General features: G+C 33.1%; 1 protein-coding gene across 1 annotated transcript in view; it reads right to left on the bottom strand.

Annotated features, from left to right (window-relative positions):
• The window catches only part of tau (microtubule-associated protein tau), a 219,478-nt gene that overhangs the window by 43,758 nt on the left and 150,380 nt on the right, over positions 1-25,340 (bottom strand). The window contains exons 6-8 of the mRNA XM_081749033.1: positions 19,971-20,179; positions 11,722-11,907; positions 3,344-3,379 (exon numbers count right to left, since the gene is read on the bottom strand). Coding sequence (XP_081605159.1) covers positions 3,344-3,379; positions 11,722-11,907; positions 19,971-20,179 — 431 coding nt within the window. The remainder of the gene's footprint in view (positions 1-3,343; positions 3,380-11,721; positions 11,908-19,970; positions 20,180-25,340) is intronic.

The raw sequence follows: 25,340 nt of genomic DNA, 5'->3' as shown, positions 1-25,340 counted from the left end.
CTACTTAAATGTATTTAATTTACTGGTATTTCGTATTCTGAAAATGTACAAGAATGAAGATAAAACAAGAAATTCCCATTTATCAAAAACTTTCAGTACTTTTTTTTCCTTTTTCTGAGACTTCAAGGCGGTCCGAATAATGATGAGAATCTTGAAATTATTTTCATTATTTCGATCACTGGTTCTTAACAATGGCTTAACGCCCACACAGGCGTTTTCCTTTCTAAACGAGGCTTGGAACAAAAAGGGGCGATTGGAGGGTGTTTGAGATTTCATGACATGTTATAGACTGTTTTCTTATTATTAGACGAAAACTATGACTTATTTTACCAATACACACAAACATACACGTATAAATATACAGAAGAATTGTGTATATATAAAACAATTATGTTCTTTATGTTCATTATTTGTCAACTGATTTGACTGTATTTAACACTTTTTCATTATTGAGATGGCAACATCGAATTAAACAACAAACATTTTCACACACGTTTTTGCGAGCGGAGGCAAGACCGACTGCGATGCTAACTCCATCTCTGGACGGAGAAATAAAACTCGTGAAAGTCCTTGGCTGTTAATGAGTGGACACCAGCCAAGCGATTCCCGAGTTTATGTTATTTACGAAGAAAGGACTATTCGATAATCTATTGTCTTGTACAAATCTATTTATCTAATACATGGATTAAATTGATTCTATAAGTAATTATAGAAGTTTTAAATTGATTCTGTAAGCAAAATTTCCTCTGTTTAACATTTAGATGTGTAATATGACCATTTATGTCGAAGTTACAGCAGTATGAAAATTTATTCAGGCATTTTCTAACTTCTTTAACTTCTAAGCGAAATATTTTTCGATCTATTGTTAGTAGAATGTTTTTATTTTACTTATTGTCAGAAATCGCCTTTTGAAGATTTTTCAAATGTAGTTATGAATTCCATGTATGCATATAATAGAACAACATGTATACTCATGTCCAAAATTGTTGTCGCATATCTATAAATATGTTGTTATAGGAATATAATTTGATAACGAATTCGTTCGGTATTTCTTATAATGTTAGTATGTGTATAATCGGCAAAGACGTGTATGTGGCAAATTTTATGTCAAAAGAGCAGTAAATAAGAACAATAAAACGAAAATAAAACCTTCTTGTCCATTTAGCAACATTTTGTTTTACTCATTCTAATTTTTGTATTTATAATTCTTTTCCTATGAAATGTACCACAAATATACATTTCCCGATTATACACATAATATCAGTATTAAAAGTACCCTGCAAAATCATTACCAAATTATATTTTTAAAAGAAGACAGTTATAGATATGCGATAATCATTTTGGACATGAGTGTACATGATAGAACAACTATATTACAAGGGGGGTAATTTAATTCAAAGATAAAATAAACTTTTTTAATTACCTGATAGCACCTTAATTCAGTGATACCCATAGAAATATTCACAACATTCTAATTTTCAAATACACTATTTTTGTCAAAAAACAAGGAACAGCTTCCTCGTGGCTGGCTGATTAGTGATCTTGCTTGTTATACAGAACCTGGTTCGATTCCCGGTTTGAGTGCAAGTAGTTCAAATCCTAGGTTAAATTGTAAGCCGACATTTTATATACACAGTAGCCTAGGTGCTGAAATGAAATGGTCAAGCACACATACACACACCCACATACACACATACATACATATACACAAACTAGAGAATGGTTAATATACGGTAAAAAAGAAAATTAAATTTACAATTTTACTAAACATTTATCAAGTCTATAGAAAGATGACTATAGTATATTTTCTAAAAGATCCATTTCATCAACTATTTTTTTTTTTTTTTTTTTTTTTTAGATATTTCCTAGTTATTGTTCTCCGATGATATAAAAATCTACAAGAATCAATCCACCCAGGAAACTGAATCTTTTTTTCTTTCTCACTAGGGATTATAAACGGGTTCAACTAGGGGTCCGAGGTTGAACCTTGAATCTGGGGATAACCTATATATTTCCTGAAAGGGTTTGTCGAGCAAGTTCCAAAACAGGTTTAAAATCTTTGCTCGGAAGTGACTCCACTCCTTCAGGGTTGGAAATATGTAAAACAACTTGAAATATATATATATCATAGATATGAAAATACTCCGCATGACTAGTAGATTAAGGATATAATATGCACTACCCAATTATATCCTATAAGGTAATAAACTCAAAAAATAATTATTTCACTATAAATATCCTATATTCGTGAACCTCACTATCACGCCATAGAGTGATCGTGAGACAGTGTGTTATGTGGCCCTCACACCTTAAAAACAAAGGCCAAGTCCTGGCAGCACCATCTTGCCAGGACCGTGACGTGTGAGTTACATGACTCTCGTACATACAAGCTCTGGCAACCAACATCCAGCCAGAGACTTTTTCTCTCTCATTATCGGTGCCTTATCGTGGCTAGAGGGCTTAAACCCTGAAGGGTGCCGAATAGGGTTTATATAGCTACAAAGAAAGAGATGTTCGGATCGAGTAAATGAGCTCAAATTACCATCATGACTACTTGTCCCTAATTAGTAACTCAAAATCTTTTGAACGTTTTTGTACCCTGTGGCCTATCAAACAACTCGTTTAAATGAACAGTTTACGAAATGTATAATGAACGTACTGATCTAACAATGTATATAGGTGAAATCGTGGAAAATATAGAAATTGAAATACGTACACCGATTGTGTCACATCTAGCTATAACGATGAGTCACATTAGTTGTGATACCAAATGATTTACTGCTTACTAGATATTATGGATATGCTTTTCTCAACTTTATAGGTCCACTAATAGAGGATATTTATAGCGAAATATTTATGTTTTTTGCTTTTATTCATTATTATAGGATATAATTGAGTAATGCATATTATATTCTTAATCTACTAGTCATGCAAATCACTTTGATATATAGGACATATAGGTCAAGTTGTTCTATATATTTCCAAACATGAAGGGGTGGGGTCACTTCTGGGCAAAGACTGAAACTTGTTTTGGAACTTACTCGACAAACCCTTTCAGGAAATATATAAGTTATGCCCAAATTCAAGGTTCAACTTTGGAGTCGTCCGTGGTCAGTTTTTATTCGAATTTACAATAATATTAATATATTTTTTAGATAAGACTAGCTTAATTAATAATAATACAATCAAGGAATAATATGGTACAATATTTATCAAGGAAGAATTAATATATTATTATAAAGATATTGAAGGCTTCTATATGCAGTGTTTTGAAATGGATAGGAAGTGAACACCATGAAAATAGAGATATTAGAGTACTACTTAGAGAACTATTTCTACTTACATCATTAGAAGCGACGCTCTTGGAACTAGGGCTCTTCTAAACATTCCATGATAGAAAAAGAGCAAACAAGCACATATTAAAACAAAGTTAAACAACATTAAATTATCAATAAAAGTAACATAAATAAACTTATATGAATCTCAGTTGCTTCCTAAAAAGAACATATTTGAAGTTAAGTTGTTAGTCATAAATATTACATCAGGAATTCGCATGTCTTTATAGATATTAGTAAATAAGAAGTGTGTAAAGTTAAATACATGGCAATTACGGAATTCCTGATTTCATCGCCAAGTCTTTAATCATGCAGAGGTTAAATTTTAAATGCAAGCATATATTCACGTGGGAAGAATCATATCATATATATTACGAAACAAGCAAATTTGCTGAAACTCTCTCTAGTCACTAGTTAATTCATGAAATTAAGTTTCATTTGTATATGTTTATGTTAGAATATTCATTACAAAATTATTCTAAAATAATCCTAAGTTGCATTCCCTTTCGTGTACCTGCCTGAAAGTGAAAAAAAAAGTGTGACTGTAAACTATTAAATTTCTTTGGGTTGCTCCAAAGGTTCAAATAATAACATCTTTCCAATGTATAATTGAATTTTTGGATCAAAAGATCCAATATATTTCAATCAGAAGTTTTCTTGTAGACCTTATATCTGGAGATACATTTAGTATAGCTAAACCCAAACTATCACTTAACTCAGTATGATGTGCTTATTCCGTAGAAAATAAGAAAACTTGATTTAGGAGCCGTTCAAAATTTTTGTGGCTCCTGATCCAAATACTAATTATTGGCCACGATTGGAATTTTTTGATGCATTTTTTGATCATTTCTAAAATTCTTGTCCAAGATCGCAATCTTTTGATCATTTTTTTGATCATTCTTAAATTCTTGTTATATAATCCATTGGATTATTTAAAGGAAACATTTTGCTCAAGCTTTATCATGTTCTTTGATATACATATGTTAATTTTCAAATACTGAAGTAAGATATTGACAAAGAAAAATTTTAGACTAAAATCGTTAGTAGAATTTATTCGACAAAACTTTCATTTTTGAGAAAAGCATTAAGGCAATCGTAAATATTGATGAAAGAAATATGATTCTTCCCAACATGTGACATAATTTGGTAATGCAAATAAATTAAAATTCAAACCACGAGGAAAATACATGCTGGAGGAAGATACATAGGAGAATCATGCTCAATATGGAACAAGGAGAGGAAGGGAATGAATATGACATGCTTTAAAAGGAAATTGTCAGTTCCAAGTCTATTTACACAAACATTCTCTTGTTCTTAATTTCTAAGCTTATTGGTTAATACTAACTATTGTACATATATATTACTCCATACAAAACGAATGCATTCAATAATACTTCGAACTTCCCTCATATAGCTATAACATGCCTGTCAAATACGAAACTTCTATAATTAATTCCTAAAATGAGGAAAATCCAGTATCATTTGCACTAAGGAATGCTACATATAATAATTGTCTACAAATCAATCAAAGTTTTAAATAGCAATATACATTTTTGTAAGAAAGAAAAATGTTCTCTCTTTCGAAGCGTTTGAAAAAGAATAAAATAAAAGTTTTAAATAAGATTTAAAAAATATTAAAAGTACAAATTAATTATATAAAAAGATAGAAAGAAAAGTGATTATACTGTAGACAATTAATGAGAGATACGTATTCCAATCCAGTATGAATATGACGATATCCTTATCTTCTTAAGTGTGATTTTTCATATAGTTTGAGGGTATCTTGGAAGCTAAAACTTGGTATTTTCAGAATCCCTGATAGGTAATATGACTATATTACAATATTGTTAGAAGAAATGTAGTGATGTGGAATATATAATGTTCACTTTGGCTAAATGTATTAGCTTGTAAAACAATTTTGCTTTTCTCTTGTAGTTTTGCAATAAACTTCAGAATTTCAAACATTTACCCATGAAATTTTAAATACCATCTTTTGATAACACTTAAAATATCATAACTTTATATATATATATATCCTTTATTTCTGTAAAATTCAATGGTTTCAATATGTCAATACATGGTGCATATAATTTAATATCAAAGTCTTTGAAATTACTACGTTCATTGCTAAATTATAAGAGAAAAACAAAGTACTTATAAGAATTTGCATTTTATAGCCAAAGTGTGTACATATATAGATAAACCTTGGAGATATTTCGAAGATCCATGTAAGCAATGTTTTTAAGTTATATTAGTTAAAATAATAATCTGAACCTGGTGAATCTCTCTTCACTACGCCACTGTTTCCATTAGAATGAAATCAATAATCTCCAAATGTGCTTGTTTGATTCCTGTATAATATCCAAAAACAATAAAAAGCGGGTATTTTAGAGTAAATTTTAGTTTATAGAGTCTGAAGAATAGAGATTTGATATCAGGAGTAGAGAAATTTGCGAAGACAAATCCAGACTTCGAAAGGAGTGATTGGATGATTTAAAACATAAAACTTGTGTGTGTACTTGATTGTGTCTTTAAAGATAAATTTTCTGAATATTGACTTTAAATAATAATAACAATAAATAAAATAACATAAACAACCTCTAACTAAAGTAGCAGCAGCGAAACCAGGGCGTACGCAGGCTAGGGTGACACGAAAGCTCACCTAAAACACATACAACCCGTATCCTCACTATAACATGGCGAGTGTGTGCCTCCATTAAATAAGCACAGCTCCCTGAACATCAGAGGGTCGAAAATCCAGATGCAACAATATACTTAGTGGGCGGTATTCTAGTCGGCGTCCCTATCCGCATGTTAAGGGTGGCCGTAAAGAAACCTGGCAGTAGGTATAAAATACATCCGCCCATCAATGATGGAGATGTTCTAAAAAAAGTTAGGATTAAAATACTGCTACCTGAGGAGTGTCAGGGCCTTCTGGAGTACCACTGGAAATGACAGCAAGCAAGCCAGTGGTAGTCGGACGCTAAATAGGTGGGCCTCGGCCGGGCAAGATCCCGTACATACCGAAATTCAAGGTACTAACCAGTAACAAATTTCAACCGAAGCGAGAGTTTTAACAGTTACAAAACCAAACAACCATCAGAGTGGACAATCGGAAAACAAAGTATCAAATGAATCACATATATGAATAAAGATGTCATAGGTTACTTCCTAAAAAGTACAGAACTAGAAACCATGATTGGCTACAGGAAACGGATGCACCAACTTTTCCTTGAACTCCCCAAAGAATTATCTACAGAAGTTAGCGAGCAAATCTAGTAGACAGAAGGAGAGCAATCATAACTAGCAACCTGCTCACAGAAGTAGAAATAAACCAAATCCCGAAAAGAAATCAATTGCGGAAATGATAAAAATAATTCACATAACGCAAGATTAACGATACCAGAGACCCTAAGAATAGTAGGTTTATTATGAACATCATCTAATAAACATACAAATCAATAATTCTAGACACGTGTCATATGGACACGAAGTTCCTTGAAGAAGAACTCTTCCAATAATCTGTACTTGCCAGTTCCCGATTTAAATCGAAATACACCAGTGAAAATAATATTAATAAAATGTAGAAATAGATTTGCTTTAATGATTTATGCTAATTTGATATCGTAAGGAAGTGCTAATAAGCCAATTAAAAAGAAGATGTATATTATCTATACTGTGTTTATATTCCCATTTTGTTACCGATTAATGTACGTTTTTCTAACGTCTACTAATATGAATTTATTTCACGGACTATGTGATTTGGAAACACGTTTAAATAAAATATACATTTTCTTATTTTAGTGTAAAAAAATGCACATTTTTCTTCGATAATATGAATGAATAAAATAAATTGTTTTCATTTGGAGAATGTTTTTTCAAAACTTTGATTTAATACGATATTAACGGTCTTACTGCATTAATGCATTATCAAAACGCCCACAATTGTAACTGTCACACAATGAAGAGTACAGGTGATGTTTGTGAAGCATATAATCTAAAATCATTAACGCAGAAAGAAAAATCTTGTTTATTTTACTGAACTCAAATTGTAACTTGCAATAGTAAAAGTAAAAAGCATTGCTATCCAGGACCGGCTCTAAAGTGTGTTTAACACGTGCATTTGCACGGCACAACAAGTTTCGAGGGACGACAAAATCTGAATAACTATATTATTTAAAATAAATATTTCTTGTTGAAAACAAATTTCATGATGATAGTAGTTAAATTTACTAGACCTTCTATTTGAATATTACATTAATAAATCATGTTTAGGTCGCATTAGCATAGGGTCACATGAACAGTGTCAAAGTAAATGATCAAACAAATCCCAGCATTAACTGCTTTATTGATGTCAAATACAAGAACTCATTCTCGAAGAGTAGCGAACACCTGTTCCATATACGGTAGTTAGTTAACATAGTTTTGATATAAAGACTAGTCTTGTCTTTGTCACAAAAAGCTCTTTATCATTAAAGGTGGAAACAAGTTTTTTTAAAACTTTTTAACAAATGTAGAAGGAAAATCAAGAAACAAATTAAAAGAGTTAGTTTTTAGTTTCACTAGAATTACAAACTAATATATTGAAATTGAAGCTCGATATTGAATTCTATAGAAAGTATTTCCATCTTCCTCTGCAGGTGTGTTTGCTTTATCTTTCAGTAACATAATAGATTATTATTTACAGAAAAAAACAGACACAACGAGATTATATTTGTAGTGTTTAGGCCTTTCTGAGTGTGAGTGTCCTTTCTCTCCCCTTCGTTTTCATGATGAGGTAGTATACTTAACATCGTGGCTTTTAAGATTTGTTTTCTGGAGAAAGGGTTCGGCAAATGATGCCATTGCACGGGGTAGAAAATTGCCTCGAGCCGCCGCTGTCGCTATCATTTATCAGTAAATATTTTAATGATGAAAAATTTTGTTTACTTTAACCTCCCCTCCCTACTTTTCTAAAAAGAAAAAGAAAGATAGTATTTAATAATCCATTTTATGTTCCATTATAGATCTTAGATTTAAAACTTACATTTGAAACTATCTGATATATGCAGAAGGTTGTTGTCAAGAATAATATTCAGAGCACATCATCATTAGAAACATCGTCGTTTACAAGAAGTATATTTATTATTATTATTATTATTATTATTATTATTATTATTATTATTATTATTATTATTATTATTATTATTATTATTATTATTTCACTGCTTAGCAATCATTTTTCTCATCTCTTGCTCATAGAAAACACCTATTATTAACTTATCCACTATACTAAGTTGGACTAAGATACAAGAAATTCGAGGAATTAGTAGACAAAACAATCGAAACAGAATTTAACAAGAATGCGTTGGAATAGCAGAAGACAAAAGACTGCATTATAATTTAGCACGAACTTTATCAAATTATTCGTGGTTAAAAAGAACGGTTTATTAGAAAGGCAATAAATTAGAGTACCATAAAGAGTAAATACGTAAAGAATAAAGTAAATGGTATCAAAAATCATGATATATTATAAGGAATGACAGAAAAAAGTAACACAGTAATGTATTGATATAATATAATGATTACCCTAGTACTTTCTTAAGTATAACGTTACTTTGCATTTTGATTTCAAAACATATTCCTTATACATAAGAAATATAAATGCAATTTTTCAAAGGTTTTGGGGATACTGTCTATATCTAACAAGCATAAAGAATCACTAAAGCACAATTATAAAATGTAAGTAACTTTATATTTACTGCTAGTACTTGTTGACTAGTTTATTATATACGAATAGTAAATTAGCCAACAAATACTAGTAGTTTCAAATAGTTTCAAGAGATACAAGCATTTAATGATGAAAATATTTTGATGAAAATTTTATTAGAAAGTTATGAGCGTCTTTTAAAAATAATGGAACAGTGTATTATAACAATGTAATAAGAATAGTATATGGATGTTTATAACATGTATTTTTATAGTACGTCATAGGTCGTAAACACGATTAAAATGAAATGATTCGATTTTCCTTCTGTGTTTAAATTAAAATAAACTACTGAAAGTTTATGCTAGTTTGATGTAACAGAATTTTTTTTCAATAATTTATTTTCGTGTATGAACTCTACCAATCATTCTACGCTAGAATTGTCAGGTCAAATATTTGCGAAATAATATTGTATAATCTGTAAGTAACCACCTCTTTAAAATAAGAAGTTACTATCTACTTAAATAATGTTTAAAATATATAAAAAAAATTAAGTTTATTGTAAAGTTAGAAAATCAAAATAGTTTATATCTTTTAAATTTATTTAATACTATTTATAAAATGGAACTAAAATATTTTGTTTACATTATGAATTTTACATTCTATCTCAAAATAATAGATTGATTGAATTAAACAGTAGATTGATCGATACTTATAATTAGCTTTATTTCGAATAAAGAGACCTAGTAGCATAACAGTTAACGCATTGTCTTTGATATGCCAGGTACCGGGTTCAATTTCCAGTAGAACGTAATCCAAATTAGCTTTAAGAGAATAGTATTAGATGTAAGATGAAGTAAATTAAATTGTGTTATTACAAATGTATTATAAAAAAGTATTTCTACATTACGTTTATTGTGTTGTATTATTCTAAATACCCATAAACAATTTTAAAAAGTAGTCTCTAGCAAACGAGCTATATCCTTTAACTAAAAATTTCTAGTGCACTGTTTGAAATTAAGATGTTTTGTTTTACCAAATAATATTAATAAAGTGAATTAGAACTATAATTGTTTTAAAATTAGTCAGGGAATTATTTTAAATGATTTTATGAAAATATCATTGTCGAAATAAATATACTCATTGAATAATACAATATAAATAAATTAGTTTACAAAAACGATTGTTTGAAAAAACAAAATATTCACTTAAATATTAATACAATCCATGTACGCTATAAGATAACAAAAACCAAAAATGAACTTGCAAAAACAGCTTAATAACGAAAGGAAATACGAGGGTAAGTAAAAAATTATCCACAATGTAGCTATAACTTTTCATACTGACCTCTGTCCTCATCCATTTTATTGTTATAGTGTTGTGGTCATGCTATGAAAGTTTGATCCTAATCCCTCCATTTGTCTTTCTTTTGTTGCAGATAGATCACGGCTGCTCTATGATCAATTTGCACCAAAGAGGAACCACGAGCATTGGCACATCGTCTGGAAATTAGTCATGGTTCTGCCACTTCATCCATAGTCACTCGTCTGTCTAACAGAATCATATCACGTGCATGCTCAACGTTATCATCATTTGTGGCCGTAGATGGTCATCCGGCTTCTTTCTCGTGCGTAACACTACATTTGTGCGACCATTTTTGAATTTTTCAATCCATTCGTAGGCACTCCGTTGCCACAAGACACTGTTCCCGTATTGTGCCGGAAGTCTTTGATTGAGGCCCCTGATCCGCCTTCTGACCGCAACGAAAACCGGATCGTTGCTCGTTTATCCTCTTTGGTGCAAACTTCTAATAGAGTGGCCATGATCTATCTGCAACAAAAGGAAGACAAATAAAGGAATTAGGATCAAACTTTCATAGCACGACCACAACAGCATAACAATAAATAAACGAGGACAGAGATCATATGAAAAATGTAAGAAAAGTTTTAGATACATTGCGGATAATTTTTAATTTACCTTCGTATACATATATGAAAGAAAAAGTAAAAGTTTGAGTAAGTATTATTTGTATATGTGTCAATAGTAAAGGCAGTAAGCTATGAAAACTGTACAAGGCGGAAAAACAAACATCACAGCACACACACACACCAATACACAGATATACATAAAACATTCATACTTACAGAAAGTAAAGAAAGATGACTGTGTTTATATGAAGGTTCTGTCCTTACCTAGTTTGTGTCTTGTCTGTAATTCACTCCACGACTGTAAACTACTTTGTATAATAGCATACGAACAAGAGCAAGGAAGATATTTAACAAATTACAAAACTTTGAAAGGAAGAAACACAAATTTTAGAACACAGACAATCAAAATAAAGCAAGGAAAGCATAGACATTTATGAAGTTACAATAAAAGTTTTAGAAGTCGATAGTGGAAAGTGTTTACGTAAAAAGTTGGTCTTCATAGAATAGGAAAATACAATTTGATTAAACGAATTGTGAAATGAACGAAGAAAATATATATGAATAACACTGTATGAAGAAACGAAAAATATGAATGGCTGAAAAGAAAATTAACTAATATCATAAACATAAAGGGCAAAATTCTTATCAAATGACAAATCAATGAAGGTTTAATACCTACTTATAACTAATATTATTTAACATAATATGCACACTACTATTGTATTTTGCATATTTAAAATTATTAATTTTAAACATAAATGTAATAAGTTACCTTAACTGTTCCACCACCAGGTGTATGTTTGAGGTTATCCTTGGAACCAACTTTTGGTTTCGCTTTATCCTTGAAGTCTAATTTCTGAGTCTCAATCTTCTTATCACCTCCGCCAGGTTTATACGATGCATTTTCCAAAGATCCGATTTTTGACTTTGCACTCCAGTTAAGTTTCACTTTTTCGATCTACAATAAATAAAACCAATATTAAAATATTAGAAAATTTTCTTGTTTCATTTGATTGCAACATTAAGACAATTTTCAGAATCAAGATTTCGTATATCTAATAGTAGAGGCAGTTGCTCACCCCAGGGACACACATTATATTTTGCTTATAGAAGATAGGCATAGTATATTTGTGCAAGGCTAAAGAAAAAATATGTTCTTGACTCTTTGATAAGTAACTTATTTCAGCTTCACACTGTAAACGTTACAAGGGAATTGCACCAATGAGAAGAATACCAGAGCAATTTTTGTCGGAGAAGTTATTTTGTTCCTTGGTATATACTTAGTACGTACCAATGGACAGTGGTTATTGTTTCTATGGATACTATTAAAACTAATGATAATCGATTGTCTTAACGTCTAATTTATTTGTTACAAAACAAATGATGACAATACTATTTAGCAAAAAAGCCTGTTTCTTCTTTCTCATTAAACTTGGAATTTTTGCTCCATAAAATAACTATTAACAAGGGACACGATATGCGTCTAAAACACACACACACATATATTTTACAGCACCTAGTGCTCATTATATCCAAAACTACTGTTCCTTGTTACATCAAGATGTATGTCCCTTGGTACGACCAACGACCAATTCATAAATAAAATCCAATTCTAGAAAAATGCATAATAAATTAAAACTACCTACACGTGGCAGTAGTAGATAAACGTCTTAAATACACTATAGTGTTTGCTTGTCATTTACATTTGTACACAGAAAGAAAATAGTTCCAAATGTCGAAACCAAAAACTACGTGCATATACACGAAAAACATAAATGGCCTTCTCACTAATTACTTAAACACAGAGTTCCTCAACCTGGGGGTCTGAGAGGGTTTCATGGGGGTTATGAAGATAACACTGGTCTACAATTTTTTTTCTTCCACAAGTACAAGTGTTACTAAGTCTAAATGTACTTGTTCTGCTAAATTTAAAACTGAAATTAGAATTTCACCATCAGGCACGGTTTTCTTGTGACAGTCATTTGTTTTTCCACGTTTGCACGCGAAATAGACCATATTTTCTTAAAACATTTTTGTGTTTGTAGCGGCATAGCTCAGCTGTTTATTGACATAAGCTTATAATGTTGACGTCAGTGGAAGGACAAAGGTCATATCATATATGGAGTTTGTCGTCATCGATTCCATACGAAGGGGGAAGGGTGTCATTAAATTGTATAAAATGTGGAAATTGCACATTTCCATTGCTCATTTTAACAATAGATTGGCAAAGTAAAGGAAACATCTTATTTTGCCGTTTTCGTCCTTGTTGTACATGAAAGAAAACACAAATATGACTACAGTATAAATATCACTTCTACTTACCTAAGAAGTTGAAGGCCTGAATGATGATTTTTGGCTGTATTTAGTTTCCGGAACGTCTCTCATCAATGTCCAGCAGTAATCGGCTAGCATTCTGGGACTACATTTGCCCTGAAACCTCTTTTCCATTCTAGAAATTTACTGGTTTTCGCCATGTTCATCACTTACTGAACGAAGATTTTGTGGGGGAAAATCTAAATGAGAGTCTAAGAAGTGAATCTTTAAAGACATATTGCAATCCCATAGCTTGGTACGAATTCACAGGATCATTCACTATTTGACGATAGTTTTCTGCTTTATGTTTTCCAAGGAAACCACAACAGATATCTACGAAGGCTTTCCACGCTTTGTTTTCTAGGGGATTCAACAGCTCTGCAAACTTGTCGTCATCCAGTAATGATGTGATTTGCGGCCCAACAAATATTCCTTCTTTCAGTTTTGCGTTGCTGATTTTGGGAAATTTAGATTGTAAATACACGAATGCAGGAGAATTTTTGTCAAGTGCTTTTACAAAATTCTTCATAAGGCCCAATTTGATATGCAGCGGTGGTAAGTACAATCGTTCGGGATTCACCAATGGGGTGTGAGACACACTTTTGCTCCCGGGAATAAGAGTGTCACGTTTAGGGCATTGCTTCTTATTGTAGTGCGACTTCCTATCTCTGCTGTCCCATTCACATTAGAAACAGCAACATTTTGTGTCCCAGTTGCAAGCCGAGAAGTAAAGCTATGACCTTTAAATCACCACAGATATTCCAGTTATATTTTCTGTATTGGAGTTTATCTAAGAACAATTTCATATTCTGATATGTCTGGTCATTCATTTTCATTATGCAGAAGTACCGCTTTCAAACTAATTTTCAAGGAGTCTACGAACAATCGTCATTCATGTGGCTGGTGTTCATGTCCAAGAGCCTCCATAACTGCACTAATATTATTACAGAACTCGATATCATCCTCTGTCGAAAAATATTTTTTGAAATCACTATCGCGTATACGATACACGCATATCCTTGTTTCTTTGTGTAATAGATTCCTACCTTTGAGCCTCGAAACTTCGGCTTGTTGTTTCGACAACTGTAAATCCCGAATGAGATCATTGAGGTCTGCTTGAGTTAGTGGGTGGGGTTCTGATGTAGAAGCCTTGAATGTAGGATCACTTCTATAATGAGTGTCTTCCTCAGTATGTACTGCCTCGGAGTCAGCTTCACTTACGGTCACAAAATCTGGACATTTCGGCACAGGATACTCGTCTCTATGTAATACAGGCCTCATGGCAGATGGCAAATTTGGATATGTAACGGTATGTTTCGTTTTATTTTTTGTAATTCCTTTTATGTTTGTTAAACAAAAGTAGCAGTCACTGGAATGGTATTTTTGTTCCCTCCAGATCATAGGAATTGCAAAAGGCATATAATGCGTGCCCTTTTTCCATCCTGTGAGAAGCCGCACACATGTCACACAACATATATTCGGAGCCCATGGTTTATCAAAATTACCCATTTTGCAGCCAAAGTAAAGCTCGTAACATTTTTTTTTACAAGTGGCGTAAAATTTCACCTCTGAGACTTAAACGTTAGTTCACCACAAATGCAGCAGAAATTGTCTGGATGATTCAAACACTTTCTTGGCATTATGCAAGTTCTTTTGAACAACACAAGAAATGAAACAAAGAGCACTCCACTTACACAGAAAGAAAACCTGCGAGGCTCACTACACGATCACGAATGTCTTTCTGCTAAAACAGGTCTGATCTTGATTGACATTTACAGTGTTAACAAGACCACAAAAACAAACACTTTTGCTCCATTATTTTCCACTTTTTATTGCACAACAAAGAAACTTTCGGAAACTCGAATACCTATATACCAAGTGGATCTCATAAGCTATGTAAGTTTATAAATTTATCGGGTGTCGTTGAGGTGCGGCAAGAGGTAAGGGAGGAATTGCGCAAATTGAAAAAAAAATACAATTTCCACAATATTTACCTAAATTCAATTACCTCCCATCCCCACCCCCATGACATTGATGACACAAATCTTGCACTAGATGGAAGTTTTATTCTTTTCCAATAATGTGCCACTTAAATTATTCTTCTACATTAACAAACCAGTGCGCTATGCCGATTCAAATATATGAATGTTTCATGAAAATACGTTTCGTTTCGTATATAAGGATGAAAAAACAAGTGAATGTCACAACAAAACGGTGCCTAATGGAACCATTTTGATTGCATTTTTGAATTCAGGAGAATAAACTGCTTCACAATCAGCAATCACTTCTTTTGTGAAAAAAATCATGTTGACCAGTGTAAGCGGAAGAGAGAAATATAATTAGAATCTAATATTGGAAAATACTTTTAGTATTATTTTAGATTTTGTTCTGATAGGCATATTTTTGTTTTTGTACATACTGTTAAGAACAAGAAAAAATAGGTCGACTAAACATTTCCAACAGTTTTTTTTTCATCGTATGACAAAATTAAGGAAGTTATGAAGTTTTAAAATTTTCAAACGCCCTTCATTTTGAAACACTATGACGGATCAGATTCGATATTTGTAATATTTATGAACTGACCAAATTTGATTTTAATCCATTCTCTTTTAGGGAAGTTACTGTATTCAGTATATAAAATGGGAGTCGTGATGGGAATTAAGTTGAGAACCGCTGCTTTAAGGTATGCAAATCACTATTGGAAAGAGGACTGTACTAAAAGAAAGAAAGATGTGTCTAGGAAATTCAGGAAGGCTGAGGAGCCACGTAAGCTGGTATATCCTGTCCGTGGAGTTAACAACTTACTTTATCTCAAGTCACATCGTTCAATATTACTTCAACATGGTTATGTTCAATATTACTTTAATTAGTACAGCATAAATAAGTTGCATTTAGTAATAAATCTGTTTCAGAATAAAATCAATATCACAGGATTGGTCATTTAAAATGGCGGTGAAAATCTCTGGCGGTCAATATACAAGGTGTCCACAAAGTCTGACCCCGGGCCATTTTCTAAGAAACGGCTGAAGATTTCTGCTAGCATACAGTGCATGTATTGTGGGGCCCCACAGTTTGAAATGCTCGTGATAAGTGGGCGATTTTCGGGGGCCGGGGGAAGTTCAACTCAAAAATTTCAAATGGAAATGTATGTCAAATTGGATGACATTCAAAATCTCATAAGAAACAACTGGTAAAGGGTATCCCTTGTCGATGTATCAAAGGGATTACGAATGATGATAAGTCACACTCCAAGTTTAATATCTGTCGTTACGACGAAATAAAGTTTGAACCAGAGCCATTTTCTCAGAAACTCCTCGGGGTTAAAGTTTTCTGCTAACACGTAGTACATGTAGGCTACTGTAGAAGTCCACTGTTTGAAGTGCTTATGATAAGTAGTTGATCCCTGGGATCTCCTTACATTCCGAACTAATGAACGAAAGTGAATGTGAATTTTTGTATGTTGTCACTTCCATATAGATATATTTAGTATTAAATCTACGATTTAATCCCTCGTCTTTTACGACCTGTTTGGTGTTTCGATATGCGCCAAATGTTCCAAATATTTTCTTTCTTTTTCTTTTTTCTTTTTTTTTGTTAGTAACCTATAACATTAAAAATCAAAACCAACAGAAGTTAACCCTGCCGCGAAATTAAACTAAAGCTAAATTTACGACCGGATTCTGATTCTACTACTGTACTTCTGAAATCTAACAATACACACAAATTAAAGTTGACATTAGTGTGAGTATGCCGGCGTGTGTGTGTGTCAGTAGCGTAGCCAGGATGTGTGTTTGGGGGGGGGGGCAAGTGCTGTTATCTATATTATAAAAGAGAACGTACAAATCCTTTGTTCCCTCATCACGCTAATACGGCTGAACCAATTTCTTTTATTTTTGGGGGGTTATTAGGATTTGGACCCTAGATGGTTTTTATCATATCACTTTAATTTTTAATTACCAGTGTCTTGAGATAATTGACCATTCAAGTGTCCATACGTACAAATCCTTTGTTATTAGTTCATCATAGGTAAAAATAAAGTATTTATATGCAACCCGCATGACCGTGTCACTTGGCGGGTTAACATAAATGACAGGCGCTATAATGTTAACATTTACTGCAATTTGAAAGCGAAAAAGTAAAAATTATCTAAGTAACAAAGTTTATTGCGTTCCGGGGTGACCGCAGCGAAGCGGGGTGAACGCTGCTAGTAGGTATATATAGAGTAATTACAAACAAAAAAATATATAAACATAAAAATATATAAAAATTACAAACATCAAAGTACCAAAGTACATTGTCGGACCTCTTTGGGGGGCGGTCCCTCTGGGCCCCCCTTCCCTATGCCACTGGTGTGTGTGTATGTGTTGGCAACGTGCTTCGACAAAGAAATTCTACACTTGGTAGATTTTGTTACCTTGGTGCCTACACGGGAAACTATGGATGTGATTAACGAGTAGAGTTGTCTACTAGTTAAAGTGTACTGTTTTTTAAAGCCGATATTCTTCTTCGAACTCTCGAATGCGATCCAATTTAACATATCTTTCCATTTCAAATTTTAAAGTTAACCCCTGATTCCAGCCTTCGAGGCTCATGCACTTATCATGAGCACTTGAAACAATGGGCTCCCACAGTACATGCACCATGTATTAGCAGAGATCTCAAACTCCGAACCTTTTCTTAGAAAATAGCCTGGAGCTGCACCCTGTATGTGCCAGTTAGAAATATTTATCGTACGTTTGAGGTAGTAACCTCATTGTTAAAATTGTTAGCCTCGAAAAACACCTTGCACTATGAAAGTACCAATATACTAATCCACGGTGTGCGATTTAAGATATTAACACAGTCGAGGTATGCCTTGAAGGTATTAACAAATGAAAATTGTATAGGCGCACATCTAGGCTGCATGGCACCCATAAGTAAAATTCGTGCAAAATAGCAGTTGTTCCATATATGATATTTCATACACGCCGTGTTTATCTTTCCACAATCGTCGATCGACATGTTGTCCTCCACAGTTTAGGGATCTTGCTACTGATTAACAGTGAGAGGGAAAAAGTGAAAATTAGGAAAATGTTCGTATCATTTTTCCTTCCAAATTCTGAAATTTATTATTCTTTTTAATTTAATTTTTCTACTATATTTCCAAAAATTCTTAATAATTTCAAACTAAAAGAATATAAGAAATTGTCCACGTTATTTAATAACAAGTACGAAAACTCTGTACTTAATTCTAGTTGAGATCGTAGTAATAATATTTAAAAATCCAATAAATACTTGTACTACATATAGTGATAACAGTTGAATTTACTTTGATATAGCTTTAAGAGCTTACGTTTATAATGGAACTGTTTTAAACATGATCCATATTTTCTAAAACATTCAAGTTAAGTAGTTATTAAATATAATAGCTGTATTTATTCTATTTAGAGTAAAACATTACCAATTTTTTCAACTTTCGCTGTCATGGCAATTTTCCCACTGGAAGTTTGCGAGTTTACAAGGCATCTGGCAGTTTGTATCGTAAAGTATCGTAACTAACCATCTTGATGCATTCTGTTTTTCAATATCATATAGAGATTTCGTTTTACATAGTTTGTCACTTTTTTCCCTTTATATAAATTTTTGTACAATTTATATAGAAATTAGGAGACCCAACTCTTGTCTCACTGTTTAATACATTGTCTATTCATAATATTTAAAAATCGATTTACATTTTGTTAATTCTTTATACAGGTATGGTACCGGTAATCACGGATTTTACGCTTTGCTCAAAGAACTAAATTATTACAGTACAACAAGTACTAAAATTCTTTCAGTAACGCGTAAAACATTATTATTATTATTATTATTATTATTATTATTATTATTATTATTATTATTATTACAAAAATTAAACTGTTTTAACTTTATGATAAGGGTTCTAGCTGCCAATCTTGATTTTACTGTTGTTGTGTGTTCTAAGCGTATTTTTATGTTATAATCTTTTAATCAAAGAACCAGTCTTTTATGTTAAAATATGACAATAAGTAACCAAGACTTTTGCATGCTGGATGTGCAATTTTAAGCAAGGTTGACTCATTCTTTTAAATAGTAGTTAAATGAGGCTGTAATTTGCATAGTTCTGTTAATAGTATATCATGAAATTGACTGTTTTTTTTTTTTTAGATTTTCGTTTTATATATCAGTTTGAACATTATAATTGTAATATATTAACTTTCTGACAAAGGCCTTCACAAGTTCTAATAGTCATTCTAAATTATAAATTTTCTGGTCAGTTTAAAATTATCCTATAATGGTTTTAACATAGTGCTGTATTTTTGCCTATGAGCTGCTCATAGCACTTTAAATAAAGCCATTATTATTATTATTATTATTATTATTATTATTATTATTATTATTATTATTATTATTATTATTATTATTATTAAATTGCTATTATTTATGTCTAAAGAAAAATAGAATAGCATATTTTGATTGGTGAAGAGGCTGTCACAACGTTAATTCGAATGGAAATGATTGTTGTTACAATCAGAACAAAATTTCACTGTGATTTATACCTCTAAAAATGTGTTACTGTATACTTTTAGAGATCATAATAAAATTCTGAAACATTTTGAAGGGTTTGTCTTGCATACTATCTTTGTTTAAATAGACACATACACACACGTATATATATATATATATATACATGACATAAAAAAAACTTACTTTCTTGTCACCTCCTCCTGGAACATATTTTTCATTCTTGGCGGTTATCTTCGGAGCAGCCTTACTAAAATCTAACTTTCTGTTTTCGATTTTGACTTTCCCTCCTCCTGGTTTGTAACTGGCGTTTTCCAAGGAACCAATTTTAGATCGAACAGTCTTTAGGTTTGGAGATGCTGCTGTGCCTACTTGAATTTTGTTCATGGGCACTTCTGTAATGAACAAACAATAAAATTAAATAAAATAAATATATGATTTTCAATTATGAACATCATGGTGTAAAATAAAATATTCCAGTACTTTACAGTAGGAATACTATTCAAAATTTCAAGAACCTATTCTCTTAACAATAGTGGTTATTATTATTGCTATTTAAATATATTATAATATTCATAATTTACATACAAAGTCTGTCATAAAATGTACATTTATTTAAGAAATTTTTGCAAATGGTACTAGTAACAGTGACTGATTCTTATTTGTTTTAGAATAGGATGCCATTTCCATAAATATGAAAAAGTGGAGATCGGTGCAGAACGTGCTGTGGATCAGAAAACCTATTATATGAACGAGGATAATGCATCTGATGCCACAAAGGAAGGCTAACTTTTATCAAAACAGTTATATTAACAACGAGAACTTCTGTTATCGATGCAGGGAAAATCCCAAAGAACTCTGCGAGAAACCAATATACAGCGAAAAATTAACTGTATGATATGGTGTGGCCAGTCGTGATGGCAGAAAATATAATGGAGAATTTGCGTAGTAGACTTGAAGAATGTGTACAAAGACATGGTAGTAACACTCTTCAATAAGGCATAATCGTCTTTATTTATTTCTGCTTCCTACATCATCTTAACTTTTTAAATTTTTCCATATTTATGAAAGACCTTTTATTATAAATTACTAATATAATTACTATTGTAATTGTTATTGCTAAAGTAGTAATACAACTTACAACCATAAAATTGAATTCCTGTGTTTATACAATTAATTACTGATACTTCAACTCATCAAATAATCTTATTCTTAAAATTTCATATTGATATTAGTTGGATCAAATAGACTTAGTTAAGAGTGCTTAAATTATCTACAAGTTTTCTTACTTATAGATAAAACATTTTGTTCATCTGAAAAAGAAAATTGCCAGGAAATAATAACTAACTGTATATGTAACCCAAGGATGTTATAAATAGAGGATCTGCACATATGTATCTTCATCCTATTAAATCGGTGAAGCCAAAAAACAATCGAGCATCGGCACATCTGACTGGCTACTCTCGTTTCTGCCATCGTCTGATTGGCTACTTTCGTTTCCGCCATGATTGTTGGCTCAAAACATTGCGATCCTATTGGGCGGAGTGGGCAGAGTAGAGGTGGCGAAACTGTGACGTATGGCTTCAAGAGTTTGTTGTAAGGGCAGATCCTCTATTTTATAAGATCCTTGATGTAACCTTTGAAAAGCAGAAACTTTATTTCCGTGATTCTAAGAAATTCTAACAATCGAGTCGAGTGAATTGTCTGATGTAGAAATAATTCTGTTGCCAGGTATGATGAACATCTATCACTCAACTAAAAGTGATATATGCTCATCATATTGTCTGCCAACAGCGTTATTTTGAATCTGTTCCGTATTGTAATTGTAAATTTTAATACTCTAAATTTTAAATCTACTTTTATTTTATATTTTCCATAAATAGAAGCTTTGTTATAATATAAACTAATTAGCAACAATTGTAATTAGCAACAATAGAATGCATCTATATAGAAATTTTCAAGTAATTCAATTGTTGTGCTAGTGATGATCGACAAGTGAGAGATGTGAAATCCGTATTAAATTCGGTCCAGTGGTTAAGTAGTTCTGTGAAATCATATTCTCAAGCATTAATTCAGTTGACTACAACAATGAAACGGGCAGTATAATTCATTAATATTTGAATCAAATCAGCTTGTTTTAATCTATTTTAAATTAAATTGATGTAATAAGCACAATTATGTCCAATAATGACAGAAAGAAAGGTTACCAATAAAACGGAAGTGGGAGAGGAGGTTCAATATGCAACGAACATTCAAGATGCGGATGCCTCTTGTCAGAAGGAGGATCCAGGTTCTAATTTGGACACATTTAGCAAGCCAAATGAAGCGCAATGTTCATATTGCCATAAGTGTTTTCTAAACCAACGAGGTCTAGCCATACATACTAGTAGATGCCACCGCGAATCACTCAAGAAAAATCTATCTTCTTCCAATGCGAAAAGTGCCATTACCTATATTTCAAATATATTAACGCACAAAGCGATTGAGGAAAATTCAACGGACTCAACAGCTAAAATAGGCGAACTGTTAATATTTTTAAAGTCTCATATTCCTACACTCCGACGAGTTCCCCGAGGCGCCAGACCAGCTATGGCTCACTCCTTAAGTGAAGTTCTACAAAAAGTCACGAATACTAATAGTATTGATGCTTGGCTAGATCTTTTAATCTTCCCTTATGTGGTTCTCTGTATTCCTCCATATGCCGAAAAAGTTACCAACCTCACCACATGGGTGAAGCAAAGAATACGAAACTGGTCGGATAATCATCGAGAAGCTTTGTCAGCCGAATTAATTAAATTATACAAAGTTCGTGATTTGTCAAAATCCACATCATTCCACAGCAAGAACATTGAAAATAAACTATCGGACGGTGATGTTAGAGGAGCAGTAAGACTATTAACATCCGAAGACTCGATAGCAACTCCAGATAATTCATTGTTAGAAGCACTCAGAGCAAAACATCCAGCTCACTCACATTTATTAGCCATCCCTGAACCTCCAGAGGCATCAGAATCAGCAACTAGAGTATCATCAGCTGAATTATTGAAAGCAATTAAATCTTTTCCTTCTGGGTCCGCCGGTGGAATGGATAGCCTCAGAGCTTCAATTCTAAAAGATTTAGTTCTATCACACGATTATGAATCTAGAGACCAGCTTATCAATGTTATCAGAGAACTGTTACACCTCATTATATCAGGAAATGTACCTACAACATTGAGACCGATATTCTTCGGTGCGTCGTTACTTGCCCTTAAGAAAAAAAGCGGAGGAATTCGGCCAATAGCCGTGGGCAATATTTGGAGACGATTGTCGGCCAAAATAATCTGCTACAAGATGCGCGAATCACTTATCGACATACTATATCCACACCAACTAGGAGTCTGTGTCCCATTTGGGGCGGAAGCAGCAGTACATGCAGCCCGCACATATTATTCTACTACGCACACCCAAGTGAAAGCATTTTTAAAAATCGATTTCAGAAATGCCTTCAATGAATTAAATCGAGATTCCATGTTGCTATCTGTTAAAAAGAATTTTCCAGCATATTTTTCGTACATCTCTCAATGCTATTCTCAACCAAGCAACCTATATATAGGAGATAACACTATTCTATCACAGCGAGGTGTTCAACAAGGTGATCCGTTAGGTCCAGCACTGTTTGCTATGACTCTCCAACCAATTGTTAATAACATAAACGCAGAGCTGAATGTCTGGTATTTGGATGATGGAACAATAGCTGGAAATACAGACGTAATACTACAAATATTAGACAACATTCGTACACACGCATCATCAATTGGCTTATCGCTAAATTGCTCCAAATGCGAAGTAGGATTCCTCGGTGCTACAGAAGAACAAATTAAGAACCTCTATGATATCTTTAATAAATCAGCACCTGGTATTCAGCTCCTTACACCAAGTAATGCAGAGCTTTTAGGTTCAGCTATCTCACCAGAGGCACGGAGCAAAATTTACTAGACAAAACCTCCAAACTAGAATTTTTTATGTCACGACTTTCCAAGCTTTCAGCCCATTCTGCTTTTTATCTGTTAAGGGCTTCATTTGGAATGCCGAGATTATTTTATTTCCTCCGATGCTCTCCATCCTGGAAGGAAGATGCCCTATTGGAAAAGTATGACGATACTCTTAAAACTGGTCTGGAATCCATCCTCAATTGTTCTCTTAATAACAACTCGTGGATACAAGCTTCTTTACCAGTCAAAAATGGAGGCCTTGGAATCCGTCGCGCCACAGATATGGCTATTCCGTCTTTTTTAGCGTCTTTCTACGGTGCAAGTCAAATAGTTAGTTCACTTCTTCAATGGGATAACGACGAAATCACCAATCCAGATGTAATGGACTGCATAGCTAAATGGACAAATTTAGTTGGGTTAGACCCTCCGGCTCTCGAAAAACGTAACAATCAGTCGGCTTGGGACGAGCCCATCGTTAATTGCCATGCAGCTTCTTTATTGCAGACTACAAATAACATCGAAGATAAAGCCAGACTTTTAGCGGTCATGTCCCCAGAAAACGGAGCATGGCTTCAAGCTCTACCATCACCATCTCTGGGCCTACACCTATCCAATGAGAGCTTCCGAGTATCAGTTGCACCACGGTTGGGAGCAGATATATGTGAACCACACCACTGCCCCATTTGTAACACCTTTGTAGATAAAAAAGGATTACACGGTTTGTCGTGCAAAAGCAGCGCAGGCAGACACCCACGTCATTCAAGTGTAAATGATATAATATTAAGAGCATTAATATCAGCAGGGATCCCAGCAGTGAGGGAACCGATTGGATGCAGCCGATCTGACGGAAAAAGACCCGATGGTATGACATTAGTACCTTGGAAGAAAGGAAAGGCATTGATTTGGGACTTCACATGTTCAGACACCTATGCCCCCTCCAACCTACAATATGCCTCAGTACAAGCTGGACTCGTAGCTGCTCGAAGAGCGAAAGAAAAAAGGAATAAATATAGCAATCTACTCGATAACTATTGCTTTGTCGCAATAGCAATTGAGTCTAGCGGTTCTTGGGAAGAAGGAGGCCTCAAATTTATAAAAGAAATCGGCCACCGTCTATCAATTAAATCAGGAGATAATCGAGCAAAAAGTTTCCTGATTCAACGCATAAGCATAGCCATTCAACGTGGGAACGTGTCGGCTATAATGGGAACGTTACCCACTAGTAAAGAGCTAGAAGAAGTCTTTCTTCTGTAATTGCGGAGAAGGGAGGTTAGGAGAAAAAACAAACATCATTGGTGCATCAATTTATGTAGCAACCGAGCAAGGAGTATGAAGACACAGCTCACAGTCCATAAGTTTATATATATATATAAAAGAAAACAGCATGAATGCTGTACCGTACGTCAAGACAGTGACATAACATGACAGGTTGGAGCCTTTGAAAGCAGAAGATTTAGTAGTACCTGCCGAACATCATGGGAACAAAGTACCGAAGAATAGATATTTACTGTGAAACAGTAAATATCTATTCTTCGGTACTTTGTTATTAGTTCAATAACAAAGGATTTGTACGTATGGACAC

Source organism: Thermobia domestica, chromosome 2, assembly GCF_964235325.1.
Source record: "Thermobia domestica chromosome 2, izTheDome1.hap1.1, whole genome shotgun sequence".
Taxonomy (NCBI): domain Eukaryota; kingdom Metazoa; phylum Arthropoda; class Insecta; order Zygentoma; family Lepismatidae; genus Thermobia; species Thermobia domestica.
This window is presented reverse-complemented; position numbering and strand designations above follow the sequence as displayed.